This window comes from Aricia agestis, chromosome 2, assembly GCF_905147365.1.
Source record: "Aricia agestis chromosome 2, ilAriAges1.1, whole genome shotgun sequence".
Classification (NCBI taxonomy): domain Eukaryota; kingdom Metazoa; phylum Arthropoda; class Insecta; order Lepidoptera; family Lycaenidae; genus Aricia; species Aricia agestis.
Window position 1 is genome coordinate 505,875 of NC_056407.1, and position 26,262 is coordinate 532,136.

A 26,262-nucleotide genomic window follows, 5' to 3' on the forward strand; every position below is an offset into this window, starting at 1 on the left:
CCGAATGGTAAAACCTTTTTTTACATTTAAAATTTCAATATTATACAAATTTAAAAATTTAATTGGTCTGGCCAACGAAAGCTGAACCAAGCGAACCGCGGCAAAAAAAAATATTTATATGGTATCACATAATGTAGTAAAACCTTTTTTTTACATTTAAAATTTCAATATTATACAACTTTAAAAATTTAATTGATCTGGCCAACGAAAGCTGAACCAAGCGAACCGCGGCAAAAACAATTATTTATATGGTATCACATAATGTAGTAGGAAAAAAGGGAGTTTTTGGAGAATGTGAAAGAGTGATGTTGTGTTTTTAGAGTCTGACCAACGAAAGCTGAACCAAGCGAACCGCGGCAAATTTAAAAATTATTTATATGGTATCACATAATGTAGTAGGAAAAAAAGATTTAGATCATTTTCTGCTGATGCTAGATATTATATTACTCCAATGTGCAAAAAATTATGCACCTATAAAAGAAAAGTCTAACATAAATTATAGCCTATACTGACTTAGAAAATATATTGCTAACTAAGCCTAGTAGAATTGTTTCGAAACCGGTCGTGTTTTAGCTAAAATTTGTAATAATAATAAATGAATATAGTGGAAAAAGTGCACGTAAAATAATTGTGTTTTATTTGTGTTTTTGTTTGTATTAACGAGAGAGTAGAATATTCGATGGGTAATTAGGTCACAATGGTATGGTGGAAACTTTCCTGTTTCTCATCCGAATCTTCGTGAAGATTTTCAATAAAAATACCATTTATTAAAATAAATAACATGTCTAGTATGAAAAATTAAAAGATCATAAGAGTATAAAATAATAATAATTATGACCAAGTATCAAGATCATTGCACGATTTCATGATCTTGATAATGCACATTGCACGGTGCAACCGCAAACCATCGACTGGCAGAATAGTGTTGCCAGTCAAAACAAATGCTTGGTTCAGCTTTCGTTGGCCAGACTCTAACAATGTGGTCCTTTCAGTTTAATATTATTATGATGTACTGGATTAAAATTTGTAATACATATTAATATTTATAATAAACGTTTCATACTAGTTACTACAAATAGAAATCAATGTCTCCACTCTCCAGTGACCAGTCTCATTCGGAGAACTTCGGACATTCCGAATATTTATATAATTTTTTTTTTGTTACGTAATAATTTCATAAATAAAATTTCTGAACGAACATTTCCTCCATATTGGCAACATCGTCATATAAATGTCATTAATAAACAACAATTAAAAAATGTCGGAATCGTGTCAAGACGGTAATTGTCATGGAAATAATGAATTTGGACCCGATGAATCGCCTACGAAGCTTATCGTTAACTATATTCCCGAAGTCATGACCCAGGATATGATGTTTTCACTATTCTCCACAATGGGCAAATTAGAAAGTTGTAAATTGATAGCGAACCGAGGGTACGGGTTCGTGGAGTACTCTCGCCCGGAGGACGCGATAAAGGCCCGGAAAGCCTTCAACGGGCTCCTGATGCAGAACAAAACGCTGAAAGTGTCGCACGCCCTGCTCAACCCCGAACTGAAGCCACCGACGAAGCCGGAAGCGGACTGGAACCTATACGTGTGCAACCTGCCCAACGAACTGACCCTGCAGGACCTGCACGGCCTCTTCGCGCAGTTCGGTAAAATAGTCAATTCCCGCATCGCGTCCGGCATCGCCTTCGTGCTGTACGAGCACCAGTACGAGGCCGAGCGGGCGATACAGAGCGTCAACGGCACCACTCCGCCAGGTTTTTTACACCCGCTTACCGTTAAGTACGCTAATAAGAGTAATCCTCATAAGAGTAAAAATAATAATAATAATTTTTCTAAGAATCCCCTTGTGAAGCCTTACCACTGGATCAATCATATGGGTGCTATGAACGACCACAACTCCCCGAGCACATGGTCTATTTACATTTACAATATCGCCCCCGAGGTGGAGGAACTGACACTGTGGCAGCTGTTTGGTCCCTATGGTGCTATCGTGTCCGTTAAAATAATTAAAGATCATAAGACGAATAAGAGTAAAGGTTTCGGATTTGTGACTATGAGAAATTACGATCAGGCCGCCATGGCGATACAGGCCCTCAACGGCTATGTGCTGCAGGGCCAACCCCTATCTGTCAGTTTCAAGACCCAGAAGAGATAATGCCTTAATAAGTATCTAATTAACAATTTTACAATATCAATACAGTAACAGATAGACGAAACAATTTTCTCATTATTGGCGCTACGTTTACATTGGGTATGGGGCTCTGAGTCATAACTTTTACACGACGTAAGCATGCAGTTACACTCTTGTTGAAATTTTTTATATTAATTTGAGCTATTGACCTTGTTAAGTTTGTTTCTTATTATGGATAATAATTTATTCAGTTTGTTCGTTAAATGTTTCAAGTTTACTACAAGTTTAAGATGAAAAGATGATCGTTGTTTGGACGTCAGCATCAGTTGTGAGCATTGTGCTTTGATTATTATTTTTTATATTATTTAAGTATAATGAACCATATTATATGTGCTTTTACGAGATCTAATCAGTGTAAGCCACATGATGATGTTTAATCAGCTACTAGTTTTAGTTGTACACTTTTTATAACATGATGTCTATTTAGGTAGTGAAACGAAATCTAGAATATATCATATTTATACATTTAGTATAAAATTTGCTGAATTAAAGTTCATTTTCACAATTTTACAAAGTAGTTTTACTTGCAAATTGGTTTCTCACACATTGCACCGGTCTATGCACTACTGACTGCACATTATCTAACACCATTGACTATGTTTAACCTCTTATAATAATAATTTCCATATTTATTATAATCATAACTCCATTACTATTAGAGCTTTGTTTTAGTTTAAACCTCTATATAAGCTTCATGGTTTAAACACTAAAAACAAAACCCTTTTCTTAAATCTATTGGCTTCCAAAGATTTAAGTTTTATTTTATCTTTTAACTGTGAGTTAAATAGGGGAATATATTGCATCTAATCATAATTATTTATTGTAACATTATACAATTACATAATATAATATTTTAATATAATGTATATTAAAATATTATTATTAAATCATTTTTAATTTATATTGTTTAAATTTGTAAGGGTGTAAATTGTAATATTAAAGGGCACTTGGCTTTATCATGATAATTTCTGTTGTAATATCAATTATTAAGATTAAGTTTTATTAAAATTAATAAATTAAAGATATTATATTTTAGTCATTTATTAGTAAAACATTTAAAATGTACCCCATTGCATTTCCGTCATATTGTGTAAATCTTCCCTGAATGGTGAAAAGGGATTTAGAATTTTACCTACTCATTACATGTTTTACCCTTGATCAAAGGTTTTACTACATGAAATACTCCTCAACAGTCATATACAGATTTTGTACAGAACATACTTGTTTTATTCCCTTCGTACACAAAGTATCCATTTAATGTTTATTCATCCCATTTTGGTTATTAATCATGTTAGTAATATACAGAAATAATAAGATGTATAGGTTGATATCAGAGACCAGCCATGTTGATATCTTCCCATTTTGCTAATAGTGCTCGGCTACCGTCGTTTTTCATACATCATATCAGTCATTTTCATAGAAAAACAATGCTTGTGGAGAGCCCTTAGGATGTTCATACTGCAACCATCGTGCATAATGCACAATCAGCTGTTTACTAGGACTCGAACCCGCTTACCGCTACCAGCTGGCATGCGGCATGCGGATGACACCTTTTACTACGCGCACGCCCCGCGGGCCATGGAGAAAGTACAAAACTACTTTCAACGTAGTTTCGTGTGGTATCGATAGATGGCGCTTTTACAACTTTTCAATAAAAAATTTTGCAATTATTTTAAACTAGAATTTTATCGTCGTTTTAAACTTTAATTTATCGACTTATTAAAAGGATATAATTAAAATGTATATAAAAACATCACAAGTCTGTTAAGTAGCCAACTTTTCGAGTTGTCGATGGTGAAACTAATTAGCAATTTGTTAATTGATCGCAATTCGTAGATATGGATGCAATCGTTTGTTATCAGACTCGGATGAGTGGCGAGGTTTGGCGTTACAATAAACTAGGATCGTAAGTAGGTCTAGAACATCCAGATATATCCAATAACTATGCAATCAGCATAATAATTTATAGTAATTATCAGGGATGTTGCGGATCCCGATTTTTTCACATCCGCGGATGCGAATGCGAATGCGGATTTTTAGAGGTTCACATCCGCGGATGCGGATGTTGCGGATCCTGCATAAATATAGTTTATAAATTGAAAAAGTATTATTTTCATTTTTATTAATGTATTACAAAATAATAATACAGGTTCCCTAGGACAAACTTTTTGATTAATATCAAGCTAATTTTTCGTGAGTAGGTTCATTTTGATACGCATTTTGAATAGAACAATCCATATTTTAGGACCACCAAATCGAAATATTAAATCATATTTATCTCTGCTAGCTACCACTTTCGCAGAGGAAATTGTTGTTCGTTTTTTATATATCAATATAAATGAAAGTTATGAGCAAAAGATAGTAATTATGTAGGTATCTCAAACACAATCATGCAATCCTAATCAAAGAATTCATTTGCCAATAGTCGTTTTACAACGTTAGATTTAGTACAGAATAGGTCAATATCCATGTCCTGCGATACTTTATTAAAAGCATGAGTGCTTCGTAAGAAAAATGCATTATTTCTATTATTAGTTGTTTGCAGAAGGTACATCAAGTAAAGGCCGGTGACGAAATCCTTGTCTATTGGTTCGTAAATTTATTTTAGAAAGTAATTCAGGGCAGTCGATGAAACCATTTGCGATGTTCACTAAGAAACATGTCACTGATTTGACCCCTGAGTTTAAGTGGCAAAAAATGGTACCTTCTACAGCGTTGAAAATAGTTATCTGAACATTGCTGTGCCTTATAATCAAGATATCTCATAAATTTTCTTTGCACACCCTCAATACGTGATCGATAAATTTCATATTGGGAGTTCCAGACTTGCGACGCATACTCCAGGTGGCTACGAATGAAAGAACAATATAGGATTTTTATAGTCTTAATCGATCGGAAACTAGCGGACTGTCTCATGTTTCATCAATAAACCAAGTGCTTTATTAGCACTTTTTACGATATGGTCGATATGCTGGTCAAATAGAAGATTACTATCAAAGATAACTCCTAGGTCCCTAATGCTGTTAACTTTAGTTAAAAATTGATTACCTACAGTATATTTAGAATCGATTGTGTATTTCTGACGTGTATAACTAACGTAAAAACATTTTGATACGTTTAACTGAAGTTTATTACCATAGCAATAGTCTTCAAATCTATTGAGGTCACTTTGGAGTAAGTACCTCAATAGATGCACCACAATAAACGCGTCGGATTCTGTCACCGTTTTCAGGGTTCCGTAATCATCGAGGGACCCTTATATTTTCGGTCTATCTGTCTATCTGTCTGTCTGTTTCTTTTTATTTCGCGTCCACTCCACCGTGTGTGGTGTCGCTGGATAGGGTTTTTAAAAATATTACGAGTATTCCAAGATCGTTTTCCGATTCAGATATCCATTTATGAAATATGCAAAGTTTTAAATTGAAATAAATCGTCAGTGTCTCCCCCTTCTACCAGCTATTAGCTAAAAGGTAGCTTCGGAAAAATATGTGGAAAAATTCACGGGAGTAGGAAATATGCTAAATTTTAAAAGAAAATTATCACGGCTAAGAAGACTTCATAAGTTATTGAGAAGTACAAAGGAATTTTTCGTGTAAATTCCTTTGAATGTAACTGTGATCATGTTGTTAGTAGTATAAAATATATTATAATTGTACATTCATTGACGATACAAAACTCATCAAAAACTGGCGGTACTATGGAACCCTCTATTGTGCGTGGCCGATACGTACTTGGCCGGCTTTTTCGCTCCCATTGGTCATTTGTCACGCGCAAACGGCACGCGCCATTCACAGACTCCGCCGCTTTTTTTTCTTGTCGCAACTCGTATGACATTCGCATCCGCATAAAAATCCGCATTGATTTAATGTCGATGCAGATGCGGATGTCTAAATCTATGCGGATGCTCCGCATTTGCGGATGCGGATGCGGATATTCGCAACAACCCTGGTTATTATACGAGCTCAGGCGTTCAGTGTTTATACTTTATCAGCTATTTTTTTTAGCCAACCCTTGTCTCTTAACTTGGTGTAACAAAGGAATCAGCTGATGATGGCATATTATAAGTAGCAGAGCTATTTGGCGATGAAGGGCGAGGCGCATGCTCCGTGCTGTAGTTGCGAGTAAAATCAATAGGGGCTGGTAACCCCGACGGAGTGGTTGCGAAACCCGTGGTTGTCGGAGCTGTCCCCCGAGGGTCACGGAGAGCAGGCAGTGGCGGTGGACAGTGACTCAGGTGGCGCGGGGGGCGTCGGCCTCACCGTGAGTAGCAAGGTGAGCTGCGACGACTGACGTCATGTACTCTATTGTGACTTAAAATGTTTTTCCCAATGGCCAATAGGTAGGTAAATCTATTCAAATATAGTTCCAGATCTGCAGCTGCTATTTAATGATCACTGTAAGCATGGTTTTGCCAAATAACCTTTGCTACATGTAATAATATGTACCTACTAACTATAGGTCCATTACAGCATAGAGAAAAATGTCTAGTCTCCGATTACAGCTTAACATTTAAAGTACCAAGAACATAACAATACATTAGGGTAAAATAAGCCAAGTGCATGTTGGACTCGGCACATGGGCTTCCGTACCAATAAAGAGCAAAAGTAGGCAAAACTTTGTTCTTTGTAAGTACATTCAGCCTAAAGACAGACAGACGAACAGACATCGAAGTCTTAGAAATAGGGCCCCTTTTTTACCCTGCAGCCCTGTGGGTACGGTACCTAAAAAGCAATAAAAAAAAGAGACTCAATTGTAGAGCTGAGACCATAATGTTTTTTTTTTTAATTCGTCCCGGTCGGGACAGGCAAAGGGAGCGTTGCCCATACAGCCATTTCTATGTTTTCTCTATTTAATGAATGATAGAATAGAATAGAAAATACTTTATTTGTACAACTTAAAACTAAACTTAAACTTAAAAAACACAATAAAGGAAAAATATGTACAAATAGGCGGTCTTACTGCTAGCAGCAGTTTCTGCCAGACAACCTTTAATTTTAAATAAATTTGATAGTGAAGGCCGAAGCCAATTCTTTTATATGAGACCATAATGTGTTGTGATGGCAGGTATACCCGAGTGGGGGGGCGGCGCGCGGCGTGTGGGCGCTGCCGCAGCCGCCCCCCTGCACTATGGCGGCGGACGAGCCCCCCTGCTCGCCGGTCTCGCCGGACTCCCACCCCGCGCCGCCCCGCGCGCCCCCCGGCCTGCACTTCTCCGATGTGCAGCTCATCTTCGAGGCGGTACGCTCCGGGTGAGACACTAAAGTCTAAAGTAGTAAAGAATGCATGAAGTGGGTTGGATCCAGGGCATGAACACAAAGTTTGGTAGTTGAGCGGTACGAGAAGAGTAGGTAGCTGTTTATATTATACGAAATAACAGTAGTTAACATGTAATATGAAGAGGCGGCTAAAGTACCTACTAGTGATAGGATTGATCTATTACTAGTTAAGTTTGTTTCTTTAGTCGCTTGCTGATCGTTTTCACAAGTGCGTTATCTATACATATAATAAAACTGTAGAAATGACAATTCTGTACATTAAAGATATCCAAAAAATAATAAGCGGGGGCTGTTACTACATCGCTATAGAAGCCAAAACTGTGGTTAGTTTTTTGTCTGTCTGTCTGTCTGTCTGTCTGTCTGTATGTTTGTTCCAGCATCACACGAAAACTACTGATCCGATTTGAATGCGGTTTTCGCAGATATATTTGTCTTCTCCCAACTTAACATCTGGTGTACAAAAATTTTTCCCCCCACCTCTCCAAGGGGTCAAAAGAGGGGGTAAGATTTTGTACCAAACTTTTTTCTTTAACACGAAAACTACTGATCCGATTTGAATACGGTTTTCGCAGATATATTTATCTTCTTCCAACTTAACATCTGGTTTATAAAGTTTTCCCCCCTCACCCCTCTAAGGGGAACAAAGAGGGGGTCAAATTTTGTACCAAACTTTTTGCTTCAAAGGACTAACTTCATATTATTAACTGTATTTTTCAATTTAACATCTGGTGTATCAAAATTTTCCCCCCACCCCTTTAAGGGGGCCGAAGAGGGGGTTAGATATTGTATCAAACTTTTTTTTAACATGAAAACTACTGATCCGATTTGAATATGGTTTTCGCAGATATATTTGTCTTCTTCCAACTTCATATCTGGTGTATAACATTTTTCCCCCCCACCCCTCAAACGGACCAAAGAGGGGGCAGATTTTGTATCAAACTTTTTTCTTGAATAAACTTACATCATATTATAAACTGTGTTTTCCAATTTAATATCTGGTGTATAAAATTTTTCCCCTCACCCCTCTAAGGGGACAAAAGAGGGGGCAAGATTTTGTATAAAACTTTTTTCTTTAACACGAAAACTACTGATCCGATTTGAATACGGTTTTTGCAGATATATATGCCTTATTCAAACTTAGCATCTGCGCCTGGGTATGGACAGACGGACAGGCTGATATTATATCTTTGTACTCGGGTTCCGTTTTTTACCATTTGAGTAAGGGACCATAAAAAGGAGAGAATTATCCATTTCCGTTATTATATTATGCTAACGCCTACGAAGTCGCGGGAAACAGCTATCCATACTGATATTATAAATGCGAAAGTGTATTTGTTTCTTTGTCCTTTCTTCGCAGCCTAACGAAGCAACCAATTGACTTGATTTTTGGCATCGACTTAGTTGAAAGGGTAGAGAGTAACATAGGCTACTTTTGGTCTTGGAAAAACATCATGATTCTAAAGGAGATTTGCAAGAATATTCGTATTGTACACGATTTTCGAATTTCACGCGAGCGAAGCCGCGGGCAAAAGCTAGTTAGCTATAAAAGCACGATAGCTGTTGTCTTGCTATGCATAAATTAAAGAAACAATAGAGATATTGTGTTTTATTAGACGAATTTTAATATGCTCCGCATCGGACTGTAGGTACTTAACTGTCATAAATTTCTGTGTGATCCATAAAATTAATATACCTACCTAGGGGAATAGAGAAACAATTAGACCTGAGCAATAGAGATGTCATTATCAGTAACACTGCGTGGTAAAAAGAGACGTGTGACAGGTATATGACAGCGGCACTCTTTTTTTGACGTCCAGTCGGCACGTGCCGCACTAATCTCATAGAATTCATGTTCAATCATGCTTGTGTAAGTGTACCTATACGTGCACATATTTTTCACACAGATGAAAACCAATTTTGGTTACGTTTGACAGCTCGAGATTGTTGCTCTATTCCGCTAGGTACCTATATTAACTTTATGGTGTGAACATAGAAAATGTTTTATGGATTATCGCATCCTCTCTTTCTCTCCGCAGCGAGGTGAGCGAGACGGAGCGTGCGGTGGAGAAGCTGGGCGTGGCGGCGCTGGCGGGGCGGGACCCGCACGGATACACGCCGGCGCACTGGGCCGCGCTGGACGGCAGCGTCGCCGTCATGCGCTACCTGCTGGAGCGCGGCGCGCCTGTCGACCTCTCCTGCCTGGGCACGCAGGTACCGTTCAGACGTGATGTAGGTACCCAACGGCGTGTCCTTTGACGGGGCAAAAAATGTATGTGGGCAAAATTGGTTTGCGAGGCCCTCTGATTGATGACGCATTTTGTTGAGAGAAATAATTATTTTAATATACTCAAATCATACTCAAAAAAATCTTCGGGGCACGAGGCCCCTTGGACCACGAGACCAAGTCTCACGAGGCCGTGGGCGATGGCCCACGTCGCCCACGCTTTACGCCGCCTCTGGTTCTTTGTAACTGCTACATATTGCGCATCTGGTTAGTAATGCCCTGGCCTATCTGCAGAGTGCTCCTGTTTTTGAGACTTCTCAATTAGCACATTGATCTTGGATGATAATTATGTTTACGCCACTATATATTGTAACCAAACATACTCATAAATTTAAAATTAAGTACCTATATTAACAGTCATATAAACAACGAGTTGAATTGCCAGGACAATGAATGAATAATAATGTAATTCATTGAGGAAAACAATGTGATGCTGATGTGTCAATGAAATGGGAATTTGCACATTGCATTGTGTTATTGGAATTTGGACACACACATACACACACACACACACACACACACACACACACACACACACACACACACACACACACTCCACAACACATGACAACACCATGCGGACGTGAGATAGCTCGCGTCTCTTCTTGAGACTAGCCACCTCTCAAAAGTACTTATGGCTAAGTACGTTTATTTGTTACTAAGCCTATCCTAGGTCAATGAGTCTAGTCAATGCCTGTCGGACTATTTTGATATAGGTATTAACTAGAAATTTTAAGACTCACTTGCGACGGTGCATGTAAGGGTTACATAATATTGGTTTGGCGGTCAACTTAGATACGAAAGATCCGTTATTCGACAGTTAAAGACAGTGCTATCTAGTTAACTTCGGTTTATTGTTCTGTAGGGTCCACGGCCGATCCACTGGGCGTGCCGCAAGGGTCACGCGTCCGTCGTGCAGGTGCTGCTGCAGGCCGGTGTGGCCGTCAACGCCGTCGACTTTAAAGGTAACATACCATACAAGTTGCAAAATGCGCACACGAAAAATATGCACGACTTTCTACATAATATGCCGTTGGAATAATGTTAGTGCATTAAAATACTTAGTCTGATATACCAAGTCAACACAATCTTTTTCGAGGCTTAACATCTATATATCTAATATGCTAGGAAACTGAAAAGCTTACGATTTTTTCATGCGCAATAAGTAATATACAGCGTGACTGTGTCAGGTCTGACGCCGCTGATGACGGCGTGCATGTACGGCAAGACGGCGACGGCGGCGTACCTGCTGGGCATGGGCGCCGCGACGCAGCTTGCCGACATCAACGGCGACGCCGCGCTGCACTGGGCCGCGTACAAGGTACATATCTAACGACTTGACTTGAAGGAAACTATCATTTTATGGGCTGTGTAAAAAAAGCTCTTATGTCAAAATTTCACTCGTCAAAAGTCAAAAGCTCGGAAATGAGGCTGCTCAATAGCTGCAACTCATCATCATCAGCTCGCTTACTTTTCAAGAATGTCGATTTATTTATTTTTTTTGTTCAAAGTCTACATAAGTAGGTCCAACGACTTTTGTCTCTTTTACTTACGAACAAAAGCATTGCTATCTCGGTCCTTACCCCGGCGGCCGGCCTGTGGACCAAGATAGCATTAGACCTCGAGTGTAAGAGGAAAGTAGCGACCTCTATCATATAATGTCCTCCTGTTCGACGATCAACCTTCAACATCTGCCTCAGGGTCACGCGGACGTGGTGCGCCTGCTGATCTACTCGGGGGTGCCGCTGCACCGCGCTGACAACTTCGGCTCCACGCCGCTGCACCTCGCCTGTCTCTCCGGGAACCTCACCTGCGTCCGCCTGCTCGCTGAGAAGGTAACGGATAGCGACAAGCTGCGCCCAGATTAGACTTGAGTGGTGACTGTGACCGTAGGCCCCTAACACACTGCGACTTTTAACAGCGATGCAGTCGCGATGCTGTCGCGATGCTGTCGCGATGCTGTCGCGATGCGGCCGCGATGCGGCGATGCAGCATCGATACAGACACAAATGGTCCACCTTTACACACTTGCGCTACTTTAGGCATCGAACAGACGCACCTTCATGCTGCGCAGTTCGATCACAGAAAAAAAAGAATTCCCCGTACTACTATGGTCCACTTCGATGTCTTTTAATATCGTCTGTCATAAAATGATAACTTTTAGAACAGTGCTAAATGTCCAAAGAAATAATAACCAGCTGTTTCAAAAGAGTGGGAGTTCTTCAAATATGTACGTCACCTAAACTTGTATGGAGTATCATAATATTAATACGCGAACGAAAAACTTTGTAACCCTTTTTACGAAAAATAGGGAAACGTAGGTGCATGAAATTTTGCACAGTTATAGTTTATATGGTGAATGAGTGCATAGAACTAATATTATTTTGAATTTATGCTTTTATCATACATTTTTTTAACAAATAAAACATTACACACACTACAACACACACACATGATAAATGACAGATTTTTGAGTGACAAGCCTATATATACGAATTATACTCTTTTATTTATGGTTGAAGTCTGTTGACAACAAGTTGACAAATTGAAAATGGATTATGATTATCAGCTGAGTCCCAGAGACGAGAGTTGAAAAAAATATATGATAAAGTCAATATTTTTTTACAAATCAAACGTAGTAGTCTTAATGTCGTTGAGTCTAAGGTCGAATTTCGACCATTGGGCGATCTCTAGTAAGTAATAATTATTTTAGCCAATCAATGTACCTATTGTTAAGATTGTCATCGATAGCCGAGTTAACCCTTAACGTGCAGCACTCGAGCACATTAATATGCAAATCGCGGCGCGGCGGTGTCGGCCGAGTTTGGAGGGTAATTCGTCACAGCTTACAAGGCTGCACCGGGCTTTGTTGTTGTTCCGGACTGCGTAATACTTTATGCTGCCAATTTATTGATTCTTGGTGAAATTATGCAATCACGCATAAGAAAATATAAAAACGTATGATGCCTCCGATCTAGATAATGATTACAATCGATGCGGCTGAGAGAGTGGTGTCATAATGGTCTTCACCTTGATGTTGTAAGGAACGTCTTGAGATAATCATTGAGGCACATCGATAGTCTAGGGCCTACACAGATACTTCTGTAGGTATCAATAGCTCGCCATCTCCGTTGCCGTATTAGCATTACGGTCTGAATTCTTCGTTTGGAAACTCCACGTTCACAAACACAAACACCATCCAGGTAAAAGCAGAGCTGGAGCCGCGCGACAAGAACGGCAAGACGCCGCTGATGCTGGCGCAGGCGCACCGCCACACGGAGGTGGTGGCACTGCTGCAGAAGGAGCTGAAGCGGCGCGCGCACCCGCTGCAGCTGTCCGAGCTGTGGGCGCTGCTGTTCGGAGGCGCCGGCGACAGTAAGGGCCCGCTGCTGTTCTTCCTCGTCTCCGTGCTGCTCTGGGGGTACCCCATGTACATCATACGGGTGAGGATCCGGCTCGAAGGACCGATTTCTTATACGGCTCTGCCTGAACATTTATGCGCTGTTTTGTTTAGAATTCATTTACTTAAACTTGACTAAAAATAACAAAGCACTAACGCTAGTAACATTAGTAGGTATAGCTTCGTTTTTGTCATGAAATAAAAGAGTTTTGCCCCCCCAGCATACGCCAACGAGATATCTCGTGGATATCTCACTCTCGAGCTTAGTGATATTGTCGATATCGATATATATCTCTTTTTCGCTAACATGAATACGTCGAGACTCGAGAGATAAATTTCTCGTTCCTATATTTACTAGTTCGTTAGTATATAGAAAAAAATAGCACATATAAAAAAAAATTAAATCTAATTTTGACGACAGACGTACGAGAAAAATTTATGTCATGTTAAGGTCAATAGAGATTTTATTTTATTTTTTATTTTATTTATAAAGAGGAAAACTTACAGCTAGATAACATGGACGTAATGATAAACATAGAACAATAAGGCCAATTACAAGTTTTCACAGGTATACAGATGAAGAGATAAACCAGTTAACATCGAGAAAATGTGTAGAGTGAGATATCTCGTTGGCGTATGCTAGCACGGCTGGACTTCTTTATTATCTCACAATTTGTTTGGTCGCATTGAGTCTTGAGTTATATTTTGTGTTCTATAAGATTAAATTGAATTCAGAACAATGACCACTTGACCCGCAGTGCATCCCGCTGACGTGGAACACGCTGCGGCTGTCGCACTACTGCTTCCTGTACTGGAACGGCATAATGTGGCTGAGCTGGGTGGTGGCGAACCGGCGCGACCCCGGCTACCTGCCGCGCAACTCGGACACCTACCACCGCGCCATCCGCCGCATCCCCTACTACGACAAGTGGCGGCGGCGCGACGCGCTGCTGGCGCGGCTGTGCCACACGTGCCGCTGCCTGCGCCCGCTGCGCGCCAAGCACTGCCGCGTGTGCCGCCGCTGCGTCGCCTACTTCGACCACCACTGCCCCTTCATCTACAACTGCGTCGGCGTCCGCAACCGCATGTGGTTCCTGCTGTTCGTGGCCAGCGTCGCCATCAACTGCTCGCTGTCCATCTACTTCGCGTGCTACTGTCTGCTGCTAGAGGGCTTCGGGCTGCTGTACCTGCTGGGGCTGGTGGAGGCGGTGACGTTCTGCGCGCTGGGCTGGGCGCTGACGTGCACGTCGGTGCTGCACGCCTGCATGAACCTCACCACCAACGAGATGTTCAACTACAAGCGCTACGGCTACCTGCGCGACCGCCGCGGTCGCTACCAGAACCCCTTCTCGCGCGGCCCGCTGCTCAACCTCGTCGAGTTCTTCGTGTGCGTGCCCGACCGCCTCGACGATGCCGACGTCTTCTACGAGGAGGGCTTGTGATGGCCGGACGGCGGCGGGGGTGGCGGCGGCGGCGCGGGGGGCGGGGCCGGCTGGCCGCGCGCGCCGGGTCGCCCGCACGAGCTGCGCCTGCACAAGCAGTGACGCCGCCCCCTCCGCCCCACCGCGATCACCCAGCTAGAGCGCAGTCTTTGAAAAATAATAATATGCACGCAAATGGATGATATTTAAATACAAAGATTTAACACTTCGATAATCTGTGATATGATATAGCTTCAGCACACTCGGTAGGGATCTGTAGCCAAAACTTTGCCGCCCTAATAGGTATATGGGCGTTGGCCCCCGACGCTGTCTAGTTCGTCCGACACTATATTATAGTAGCGTTACCTATAATACAATAGCGTAGGCGGTAGCCATTTATTGTTAACAAATAACAATGACGCTACACCGCGGGTCACACATTATATTGCAAATTAAAGTATTTTCCTCGTTGTTTTATAAGTACACAATTGGACGATTTATAAATTGTTAGGTTTATTAAGCGTTTAGTATAATTGAGAAATTACTTAATATCTTTATTAGAATAAATGAGTTAAGCTTAAACTGTTGTTATTAACTGGCACGCACCCCAGAGTAGGTACCTAGTCTCTGCTCGTTAGTTTACAACCGTCAACCATGCCTTTATTTGCTCTTTGCATACCCAATTTAAACTTCGGAAACAAAAGTTGTACCTAAACTCGATCAAAGTAATGTCTCATTGGCACTTTATTGCAAATATTTAAACGCCAACTGCATTTAAATATTGCAATAGTAATAATGGCCATTCTGTTTGTGTTGCTTAAGGGTGAAGCTAAACGAGCGTAATTTTGGGAGTCGTGTCTAATACACCTGTGAAGCACACTATGCAGAAGTTTCGCGGCGGAAATTACGCATGATTACGTCAGCAATATCAAACGCATACAATATAACGCGACAGAATTTCGGCGTGGTGTGTCATCGGTAATTTCAAATACATTGCAACGCAGCATAGAGAAAAATAAACATACATTGCATTGCAGGCGGAATCAAGCCGAACTTCCGCCGCGGAAATTCGGCAGTGTATTTAGACACTGAGTCTAAACACACTAAGCCGATTTTTCATACTAATCTTGTCTCACAAAATTAAGCTCGTGTGAATGAAGTAGGAATTTTCTATGAAACTGAACGCAGCAGAATATCTGCCAACCGAAGTTCTGCGACTCACAAATTACGCTCGTTTCACGATTGACTTCACTCTAAATTACAACTTTATTTAAAAATACATTCTTTTGAGACTGGCTGGTAGTACGATGCATAAGCAACATAACTACAAATTTATTTTTTTCTAAATAAGTATGTCCCTACTCGCTACTCCCTAGACATGCTACAAGGTAAAATACGAGGAATAAAACAACAATGTATAACTGCACATTTATTATGTTAAAGACAACGAAAACTGAATCAACAGTACACATACGTCTTAGCCCAGACCATTCGATGCCGCAGTCCAAAACATTCGAGAAAAACTAAGTTTTGTTCTACGAATTAATTGTTTTAAATGTTAACATAAAAACAAAATGAAATAGAAACTAGTGATATTCGCCGCCGATAATCTCGATTGCATAGCCTATTTCTTTTCTGTTACAACAGGAAAATAAACGGATTAAATTTTCTAACAATAAATAATAGTATTTTACCCTTCTAAGTATCACATTTAGGTATTAACAAGACATCAGTCGCTTACACGGGCCGGACGAAATTATATTTCGTCGCGACGCTCCGGTCAAAATAAACTTTTAAAAGTTACCAGCCAGCCCGTGTAAGAGCAGTCTCAAATATCATTCAATAGGTTTCAAACCTTCAATTACATCTATATAGTGTAAGCCTGTTACACAGGCACACCGACACATTTTTACGGCTTAGGTACTGATATAGATTACGCGTTTTATCTGTCTACGTTTAAGTACCTTATCTACACAAATTAAACCAAACTCAACCCTCACTGGCATATATCAGATTCACAACAACTATAAGTTAAAAAGGAGTTGAAATTTAGCTTATATGGAACAGTAGATCTCGTAAATCAGTCGAGGCAAATGGTGCCATTAAGTAAAAAATAAAATTATATTGTGCAAAAATACAGTTTTATAAAAATAATAATCTGTCATTTAGAGTGGTTTCGTTACATAGAAAACTATATCATTTTTGTACACGAAATACATTCTATGTGCATTTGAAACCTGGCACGTTCGACACATTTGTTCGCAATCGTTCAACGATGTCTGAAATACTAATACCTACAAATGCGATAACGATCTACAAGTAACTACGTGGTATAATACTGATGCGCCGTAACCTACCGTATTCGCTCGATGGAAGCAGAATCTCACTTATAATACTACAGCTTGCCAATAAATATTCAATATTATTATTTCAATGTAACATTGTAACATTACCATAATTCTCTTCAATATAATTTCGTTTACTGCCAAGCTAAACGAGAGAAATTCAATAGAATATTTTTAAATTACAATTATATCCTTAACACAGAGTGCAGGTAGCGTCGAGCTACACTGCAGAACGATATCTAAATAGATTAGTAATAACGAATAAAATGTAACTCTAATGATGTCAGAGATGAGATACACTCAATGTTCGTAGCTGTGGGTCGGCGGCGTTCACTCGTCCTTGGGGTTGATGCGGATGGCGTTGGTGACGTCCTCCTTGGCGATGTCCTCGTCGCCCCAGCCCCAGAGCGCGTGCGACCCGTCCCCGGTGCGCTGCACGCGGCTGCGGACGATCTCGTCCGACACCGTCTTCAGGTCGTAGGCCCAGCCGATTTTGGTGAACAGGTTGATGAAGGCGGTGGTGAGGTTGATGCGCGTGTTGCCCAGCTCCGCGGTCTTGTAGTCCCAGGGGAAGGTGTGGTGGTAGTTGTGGAAGCCCTCGCCGAGCGCGAACAGCGCCACGCTGAGGTTCTCGGCGGGCTGGATGTGGCGGTCGTAGGGCTTGTCGCCCCACTTGTGCGCGGCCGAGTTCACCAGCCACGTCACGTTCAGGATGACGGCGTAGCGGAACATGGCCGCCACGAAGTACGCGTTCAGCCACGACTCGCCCCACGCCCACACCGGCACCACCGTCGGCAGCACGAAGCACACCAGCGGCATCAGCAGCAGATAGTATCTGTACATAACGCCTTGTGGTTACAAATACAAACAAATACATACTGGCTTTGACAAGTAAGGTAAGAAATGTAAAGAATATTAGGCAGATAAAATTAATAAAAATTTAAGAACCTATGCAACCCGACTCTTCTTACTTACTACTACTTAACTTAAAACTCATGTGCTTGCAAATATTTTTTTATATGTTAACATTTTATTTTTAAAATAAGCTAAAGGAAACATTTGTGACAAAATTTTCATAATATTTAAATAGGCCAAAATAAATATTGAAGGCGTGGCACGTAGACAACTCTGTATTTGCAAATGGATGTGTACACAGTGTTCCCCGGAGGAAGTGTAACACATATTTGCATGTAGAATACATTTGGAATACATTTATACTTGATGTTTCCTTTGACAGATAAAAATAGTCCATATTCTTTTTAAAAATTGGTCCAGTTACTTTGGACACTATTACATAGAATCTTTTTATAATAACTACTATAGATTATTATTGTTAAGACTTACTTCTTTTGGAAACGGAGGATGGGATCAGCGTACAAGTCACTGAGGTCCAGTCCTTTGCCTTTCTCCTTGATCTGTGGATGCTTGCGGACCAGCAGCCATCCAATGTGAGAGAAGAAGAATCCTCGAGTTGCATTGTGTGGGTCTGCGTCAGTCTCGGAGTACTTGTGGTGCATGCGATGATCACGAGCCCAGTCTATTGCAGAGTCCTGAATAATAATGTATATCTTATATCTTTAAACGAGCAATTCTTGTATATACATATATAATTGGAATCTCGGAATCGGCTGCAACGATTTTCATGAAATTTTTTTTTACATTTGCATGTATCATACACAGAATCAGCAGCTATAAGGAAAAAAAAGTATCAAATGTTTTGCTCCAATGGGGATTGTCCATTTTTTTTTAATTTTGCTCATTACAAAAACATTTCGAGGAATAAGGTCAGTGATCGTTTTTCTGTATATAAACGAAAAAAATACCCTTAGTTACTTATATTTTTGAACAAATACGTTTAACCTTTGTTTGACCTTCAATGGCGTTAAATTAGCAATAAATTCGACCAACATTACGTTTCGAACTTTTGGTAAGCTTCTCGTATCAGCTTTCACATAATGAGAACTTGCATTTGACGAACCAGCCATTATAAATAAGATTTTAGGGAAATTTAAAACATAAGCAGAGGTCAATTGGCGGCCGATGATGACGTCAGAGCGAAACTTTAAAAATTTATTGAGAAAAAACTAGCCAATGAATTTCAAAATTATTTAATTTATATTCTTAAAATACCCTATTTTAACGAAAAAAAAATATAAAAAGTACATGTGATTTTTTTTGGACAATGCCCATTTTTCCCCATTGGTAGCATCAATTTCTTTTTCCTTTTTTGCCATCAGATCCTGGTAGAACTATAAATAGCTTGAATTTTAAAAACAAAATATACCTGAAAAGCCATGGTGTTGAAGAAAACAAGAATAAGACGGAGCGGCCACTTGGCTTTGTAGGATTTGTGAGCCCACAAGCGATGAGCACCAGCTGTTATCCCCAAGCCGGACATTATGTACAGAATTAATGCTGAAAATAAAATGATTTTAAGAATAATAAAAATGTATTGGTAAAGATCTTCAGTAAAATAAATAATCTTATTGTTTATTTGTTCTACAGTGGGAAAAATATTTAAGAGACTCTTCTGTATGCATAATTGTTGCTTTTCAACAGCAGTTTAAAAAATGTTAAACTAAATTCATAACATTTTAATCAATACAAACTCTTAATAAACATCAGTTACAAAGTATAAAATGATCTTGAATGAATATCTTTGTAGTTAAGATGTACATTCTAGATTCCACTTCTATCCCAATCTTTAGCAAATCTTTATTTTTCACTTAAAAAAAATCGGATAGGAGATTTATTAATAGCACTCACCAAACACTGCTGTCTGCCATTTGGCAGAGAACAAGAAGAGGTATCCACCATACAAGCCGGCGATATGTAGATATGTGAAGGCTATGATGTTTCTCCACACCAGCTTCCTCGGGTAGCTGTCGGCCTGCTGTACGGGAGTCCTGGAGAGCGCCAGGTCGGGGGTAGCTGCGTCACTCTCAAACAGCACTCCATTGACATCCGTAGTGTTCGGCGCCATGATAGTCTATCTGTGAAAAAATGTCATTTGTACATTTTTACAAACCAAACTACAACAGTAACACCTTTAATTAGCTTAGTTAGGTTCAAGGTAACACTATTAGATGGAGAAAAAAACAACAAATTTTGAAATATTTTTTTTGCCTGGTTACGTATAATAAAAACTAAAGAAATGTAACTCCTATACTATTACTGCTTTAAATTTGGTTCCTTTTGAACTGTCATGTAACGTCAGCCTGATACTGCTTATGAATATAAATAAACAGAAACTGTGTCAATAAATGCCATAGTAAAATGTTGTTATCAATAAATACACAAAATAAAATGTGTTTTCTTGAATTTCTTAAATCGATCAAGTTTAACCATTATAATTAATTGCCTGTAATTATTAACTCACGTCATGTATTATAGTAGCTTTTAAGTTATTTATTATTTTTTTAGACAGGTGAGCATCTATATTATAAAATGTATTTTATACTTTAACCAGCTGACCCAACAGACTTTGTCCTCTGTCTCTTAACAATGATTATTTAATTCGAATTGGTATAATTAAGAAAAAAATAGATTAAAATTAGTATCTCCATGCCAAATTTCATCAAAATAGATTGAATAGTTTAGGCGAAAATCATAAAAGTTTATTGTGCGGGAACCATACATTTGTCGGGACCAAAAGTATCCCTTGTCCTTTCCCGAGACTCAAAGTATATCCATACCAAAATTTATCAAAATCGATTGAATAGTTTATACGCAAATCATAAAAGGATTTTGTGCAGTAACCATACATTTTTCAGGGATAGAATAGAATATAATAGAATAAACATTTATTTGCAGCTAAAACTATAAAAATACATACTTGATAAAAAAGAAACACTAAGAAAGGATTTTGATCAATTCTACCTCCAAGAGGTTAAAATAGGGGATGAAAGTTTGTATATAATAATACTTCTTAACGCAAGCAGAGCCGCAGGCAAAAGCTCGTTATCATAATAAAATATATTAAATGTACTACATTCAACCATTGCGGCACCGCACCCAAAGGACTCAAGCAGCTGTTGCAGCGTGATACTCCCGCGACACCGCTGTACGTGTCCAGGCTGCACTAGCCCACAACGATCAAGCAGGTCGTGGACTATATCAGGAGCAAGACCCACTTCGTCTTGAGGGTCGAGCGTTTGGAGTCCCACCACAAAGTCAATTTTAGCTTCTTTGTGGTGAGGGTCCCGACGCATCATCTACCGACCTTCGAGAAGGAGGAGTTCTGGCCGATTGGAGTCGTCTACAGGAGGTTCCGAGGACGACTTCCGAACAAGTCGCGCCCCACGTCGCAGATAATACGTGTTTAGTGCTTAGTGTTAGCTTTAGTTTATATGTTATGTATGTTAGTCTATAAGGTATATTATAATATGGGCCAAGATGCCAGATTTAAATAAATAAATAAAAAATAAAAATAAATAAATTAGCCGCAAATTGGACCAAGCTCTGCCCAAACTGTATCCTATGTCCTTCTCCGGGACTCAAAGTATCTCGATACCAAATTTCAGCAAAATCAGTCTAGCCGTTTCCGCGTGATGTCGTGACCAAGTGATATTTGGAAATTGGATTCATTTTTATTTAGGTAAGTAAGTTTATAGATCTGTGGGTGAGCAATAAAAACATCCACAATTCGAGGCGACGCGACGACGCAACAAAAATCGTTTTATTGTTTCGTGCACAGATTACTAGTTTCGGGTTTTGTGACTCTTCTAGTATTACAATAATGATTCATATTAAAAATACACTCAGCATTATAAAATAAAAGTTACCTGGGCTGAGGCACTTTTCACGGAAATATTCCTTTATAAATTATTATTCTTGTGAATATTTTCCTTTTATTTTCAGGAATTTCACGAACACAAATTGAAAACGTCACTTGTTTGACAACTGTGAGTCATGAACAGTGTTGCCAACTATTCAAAACGTTTTCCCCCTAAAGCAACTTCAAAATCCACTAAATTTCAACCAAAACTCCCCAAAAAATCAAAATATTTAAATTTTCTTGGGGTATGTTCTACTAAGCGTTCAAACGCTGAAATACACCTTCAACAGGCCAAACAAACAAACAGGCCAGCAGTTTTTAAATTATGGAGTGTAGATGGAGGAGAACTATCTCTGTATGTAAAAAGTGTCCGCTGAAATGCGTTAAATTAGGGTGGCGCTACAGTAGCAACAGGGTAAATTTTAAATCATTTAGCAGCTTTTATTTCAGCTATTTTAGGTTATATTTTTCAAAACATATTATTTAAATAAATTTAAATACTATTTAAATAAATTTAAATACTATTTAAATAATATATATTTATATTTTGTCACCAACGGCTACATTCATTCCATACCCTTTGCTGCAGCTAGCGCCACTCTTGGAGGATTTTTCAACTGTTATTTACTGCGTACAGTTGGACACTTTTTCAAATATCCCTCATATAAAAAAGATTGAAGTATGTATTTTAAATACATACTTCAATCTTTTTTTTTCATTACATGTATACAACGACAACAAATATAATAATCTGCCTGCCTAGTGTAAGCTGGTACGACTCAAAATACTATAGCGACTTCCATCTTAAAGGTGGCTTTCGGATCTATGCCGCGAGCGACCGCGACCGGTAAAAATTCAAATAAAATGCTACTTTATGACCAGTGGTCGGCGTAGGTAGTGCCATCCCGCGGGATTCGTTAATCGCGGCATAACGTGGACATGCCTCTCAATCCCGCGATTTTGGGATTCGCATTGAAATAATATATAATCGGAAATACATTCAGAATTTGATATTTAAACAACAAATATTGTGACAAACGTAAATAAAGAAATAATTTGTTAGTTTTTTATTTATTTATCATAATTATAAGTTTTATATGATATTAACAAATAAGTAAAAAATTAACAGAAATGTGATTATATTTATTTGGATATAAGTAGTATATCGTAGATCACTTTCAGGCTTGCCTGTGTTACCTGCAAATAATTTGATTGTTTAATTATAAAAATCCATTTAATGTTTATCAAATATTGACTTTCTTTTAAAATATATTTAAACAACAATAAACAATAATGAATTCGCTTAGTGGCACCGTTAAACATTCGACGCAAACAACCGAGCGATCATTCGCAGGCAACACAGGCAAGCCTGAAAGTGCTTTACGATATACTACTTATATCCAAATAAATATAACATTTTTTGTTCTTTTCGTCTGTTATGTGTGGATGGGATATTTTGGACTCACGCGCAAAAAAAAATGCTACACACAGAACAACAAGCCATGCGCTACTCGCAAGTGTCTGCTTGCTGTGTGCGGGGTGCGGGCCACCCCGCACCCCGCACACGTCTTGCTCCTGCGGTATTAAATAAATATGGATTATAATTAAAAAGAAAGAGTTATGTTTAGTTAATAAATAATAGATATCGATTTTGACGCGTAATCTTTTTTTTTCATACTGGCAACTAAGCAAAACATGGCTGAAGAAATATTAGACGTAGAAAAACGTTTAGTGACTCATTTATTTAGGCCTTTTTTATCCGGCGAAATTATGACTCAAAACTCGTTTTTTTTCATTAATTGTAAAGTAAATACTTGATTATTCGCGATAATTCGGAACGCGGGATTTTATCCCGCGATCCCGGAGGTATGTCCATGTTAACATATACAATTGAGGTCATTCACCCTAAATGGCACTACCTACGCCGACCACTGTTTATGACAGAATATAGGTATCATTTTCTACTGACATATTTTGCGTGGCAACCCATGCTGCCGCCGGCGGCGGCGTAAAAGTTAGTGGTTGAGTAAAATGAAACCTATAGCCTATGTCATAAAGTGGCATTTCGTTTGAATTTTCGTCCGTCACGGTCCCTCGCGGCAAAGTTCCGAGCCACTTTAAGGTTGTTATTAAAAAAATATTCCATTCTTCAAAATTTTTATACCCAAAAATATCCCCAAAATATTTTACCCCCTAAAAAACCCACTAAATTTATTTTTTCCCACTAAATTTAGTGGGAAATCCCCATAGTTGGCAACACTGGTCATGAAGTGACAGATTGTAGAAAAGGGGAGAAAAGGCCAACATGAGGCAATTTCCACGGCCTTCAGGCTTCATGACCGTGCACGAGATTATCACGAGATGTGCGATTATTTAATACATAGACTTATTTATATATGATTTAAGTAATATAATAATATACGATGAACGTTAGTCGTTACTTATTACTAGAGATGTGCCGACTAGTCGGTAAAGCCGACTATCCGGCCACTTTTGTAGTCGGCGAATAGTCGGCAAAAAGCGCCGACTAATCGGCTTTTTCCTTTTTTGCTGTTATTGAAATTACATACAAGAAAAATCTTGATTATTATTTATAATGTGTTCATTCACACTTAATCAGTGTTACACATTTTTAAATTAAATAAAGTTTTTCTGAAATGAGTGTTAGTAAAGAAATTATTTTTGTTAATATAATTTTAACAAATTAAGTACCGTATTATTAAATCAAGATTTCATGTCCCTACATACATGAAATATCTATTTAATAATACGTGAGAGAAAAACTTTGTAACCCTTTTTACGAAAAATGGGGAAACGTAGGTGCATGAAATTTCGCACAGTTATAGTTTATATGGTGAAGGAGTGCATCGAGCTAATATTATTTTAAAATGATGCTTTTATCATATATATTTTTAACAAATAAAACGTTACACACACTACAACACTACTACTAGGAAAAATGACAGATTTTTGAGTGACAAGCCTATACATACGAATTAAACTTTTTTATATATTATGGTTGAAGTCTGTTGACAAATTTGAAAATGGATTATTGTTTTTTTTTTTTATTTCATTTTAGATACTGCTTTAACGGCCAGTCTCAGATCAGCTGAGTCCCAGAGACAAGAATTGAAAAAAACTATGACGAAGTCAATATTTTTACAAAATATAGGTAGTAGTCCTAATGTCGTTGCAAGTAAGGTCGAATTTCGACCATTGGGCGATCTCTAGTTTAATGAAAACCATCAAATGTAGCTAGATATCATAGAAACAAAATAAAGTAACGTACGCGAAGTAAACATAACACGATTCGACACGTTTGCAGGCGGCGTGTGCGACTTGCGCACGAAACAGCAGTAAAAAAGCAGTAAAAAAGTTATGGAAACTTCCGAAACCGTGCTCGGCTTGGCCGACTAGTCGGCCGATTAGTCGCCTTCTTTGCAGCCGACTAATCGGCTAGTCGGCTAGTCGGCCAAAGTCATGATCGGCACATCTCTACTTATTACCTATATACTTTTTTTAGTCTATTTTTCTTGTCGTTTAAAAAACACGCGAATTATAGTCTGACAAATGAAAAAAAAAATAGAATATTGTAAATTATTAAGTTTTCAAAAGTATTCTGTTTTTTTTTAATTAGATTGATGTATCGACATTAGTGCAAATTGCAATAGTGCACACTCAATGCTTTGTACTTACCGGTTGATTAAAATTAGTGAACTTTTTAATCATATATTATTATATTGATATCACAAGACTCGTAAGTATCGAACGTTCCCGTAATGAATGCACTCATATACTCGCGCACTATATATATGAATATTTTATATCTCGTGGTGATGCAACGTTATTTTATTTACACGCTATCGCGGCGAGTGATGTTTGACCGAGGGTCGACCCGTCTCCCTCCCGCGGAATCGGCCGCACGCTGACGTAGCGTCTGCCCGCCGTCGCCTCCGGAGTGAAGTTAGCTCGCTGCAACACGGCGCGGCGCGACGATTGGATGGTACACCATGGCGCGATACTTGCACCACGTAGTCACCCACACATCCAAGCTTTGGGCCCCGGCCCACGAGTCCAGGCAGTGATCGCAATTCGCAGCGCAATTTGCGATCACGAATTATTGAGTACATCGGCCTAAGTAATTTAACGGCATCAAAATATTCAAGTACTGTCGCCCTACTTACCTTATCTATTTTGACTCACTGAGGTAATAAGTAATGTCAGTGGTTTTGACTACATACTTAATTATTTTAAACATGAGTTCTATCTAGTAATTAATTTTCTTTTTATGAAATAAAGGGGGCAAACGAGCAAACGGGTCACCTGATGGAAAGCAACTTCTGTCGCCCATGGATACTCGCAGCATCATAAGAGCTGCAGGTGCGTTGCTGGCCTTTTAAAAGAGGGAATAGGGTAATAGGGGAGGGTAGGGATGGGAAGGGAAGGGAATAGGGGAGGGTAGGGAAGGAAATAGGGTAGGGAATTGGGCCTCCGGTAAACTCACTCACTAGACGAAACACAGCGCAAGCGCGGCTGTTTCACGCCGGTTTTCTGTGAGA

The 26,262-nt window shown here is 39.2% G+C and overlaps 3 protein-coding genes across 5 annotated transcripts; 2 read left to right on the forward strand and 1 right to left on the reverse strand.

The window, feature by feature from the left end:
• The first annotated feature begins 1,239 nt into the window (after nucleotides 1-1,239).
• Nucleotides 1,240-2,710, forward strand: LOC121739806 (ELAV-like protein 2). The gene has a single exon (XM_042132385.1). It carries the CDS (start codon nucleotides 1,259-1,261, stop codon nucleotides 2,162-2,164), a length of 906 nt encoding a protein of 301 aa, XP_041988319.1. The 5' UTR covers nucleotides 1,240-1,258; the 3' UTR covers nucleotides 2,165-2,710.
• Nucleotides 2,711-4,089: 1,379 nt separating this feature from the next.
• Nucleotides 4,090-14,764, forward strand: LOC121739801 (probable protein S-acyltransferase 23). Of its 2 annotated transcripts, XM_042132372.1 has the most exons (9): nucleotides 4,090-4,106; nucleotides 6,205-6,472; nucleotides 7,265-7,449; nucleotides 9,513-9,687; nucleotides 10,626-10,725; nucleotides 10,951-11,081; nucleotides 11,461-11,595; nucleotides 12,964-13,203; nucleotides 13,919-14,764. In XM_042132372.1, the coding sequence occupies exons 3-9, from the start codon at nucleotides 7,328-7,330 to the stop codon at nucleotides 14,600-14,602; spliced, it is 1,587 nt and encodes a 528-aa protein (XP_041988306.1). In that variant the 5' UTR covers nucleotides 4,090-4,106; nucleotides 6,205-6,472; nucleotides 7,265-7,327; the 3' UTR covers nucleotides 14,603-14,764. The 2 variants fall into 2 exon arrangements, with proteins under 2 accessions (XP_041988306.1, XP_041988305.1); XM_042132371.1 differs by lacking the exon at nucleotides 4,090-4,106 and having other exon boundaries at nucleotides 6,194-6,472.
• Nucleotides 14,765-16,704: 1,940 nt separating this feature from the next.
• LOC121739805 (acyl-CoA Delta-9 desaturase-like) lies at nucleotides 16,705-25,502 on the reverse strand. Of its 2 annotated transcripts, none has more exons than XM_042132383.1 (5): nucleotides 25,400-25,502; nucleotides 19,693-19,919; nucleotides 19,211-19,341; nucleotides 18,271-18,476; nucleotides 16,705-17,761 (listed from the first exon to the last, which is right to left on the reverse strand). In XM_042132383.1, the coding sequence occupies exons 2-5, from the start codon at nucleotides 19,907-19,909 to the stop codon at nucleotides 17,257-17,259; spliced, it is 1,059 nt and encodes a 352-aa protein (XP_041988317.1). In that variant the 5' UTR covers nucleotides 19,910-19,919; nucleotides 25,400-25,502; the 3' UTR covers nucleotides 16,705-17,256. The 2 variants fall into 2 exon arrangements, with proteins under 2 accessions (XP_041988317.1, XP_041988318.1); XM_042132384.1 differs by lacking the exon at nucleotides 25,400-25,502 and adding an exon at nucleotides 21,711-21,821.
• Nucleotides 25,503-26,262: the final 760 nt, after the last annotated feature.

What these genes read in the sequence shown, in the direction of transcription:
- LOC121739805 (XM_042132383.1), bottom strand. Translation starts at nt 19,909, where the DNA reads ATGGCGCCGAACACTACGGATGTCAATGGAGTGCTGTTTGAGAGTGAC. An exon ending in ATGGCAGACAGCAGTGTTTG is followed by an intron (nt 19,342 to 19,692) that starts GTGAGTGCTATT and finishes TTTTATTTTCAG; the next exon opens with CATTAATTCTGTACATAATG. An exon ending in TCAACACCATGGCTTTTCAG is followed by an intron (nt 18,477 to 19,210) that starts GTATATTTTGTT and finishes ATTATTATTCAG; the next exon opens with GACTCTGCAATAGACTGGGC.
- LOC121739806 (XM_042132385.1), top strand. Translation starts at nt 1,259, where the DNA reads ATGTCGGAATCGTGTCAAGACGGTAATTGTCATGGAAATAATGAATTT.
- LOC121739801 (XM_042132372.1), top strand. Translation starts at nt 7,328, where the DNA reads ATGGCGGCGGACGAGCCCCCCTGCTCGCCGGTCTCGCCGGACTCCCAC. An exon ending in TTCGAGGCGGTACGCTCCGG is followed by an intron (nt 7,450 to 9,512) that starts GTGAGACACTAA and finishes TTCTCTCCGCAG; the next exon opens with CGAGGTGAGCGAGACGGAGC. An exon ending in TCCGCCTGCTCGCTGAGAAG is followed by an intron (nt 11,596 to 12,963) that starts GTAACGGATAGC and finishes AACACCATCCAG; the next exon opens with GTAAAAGCAGAGCTGGAGCC.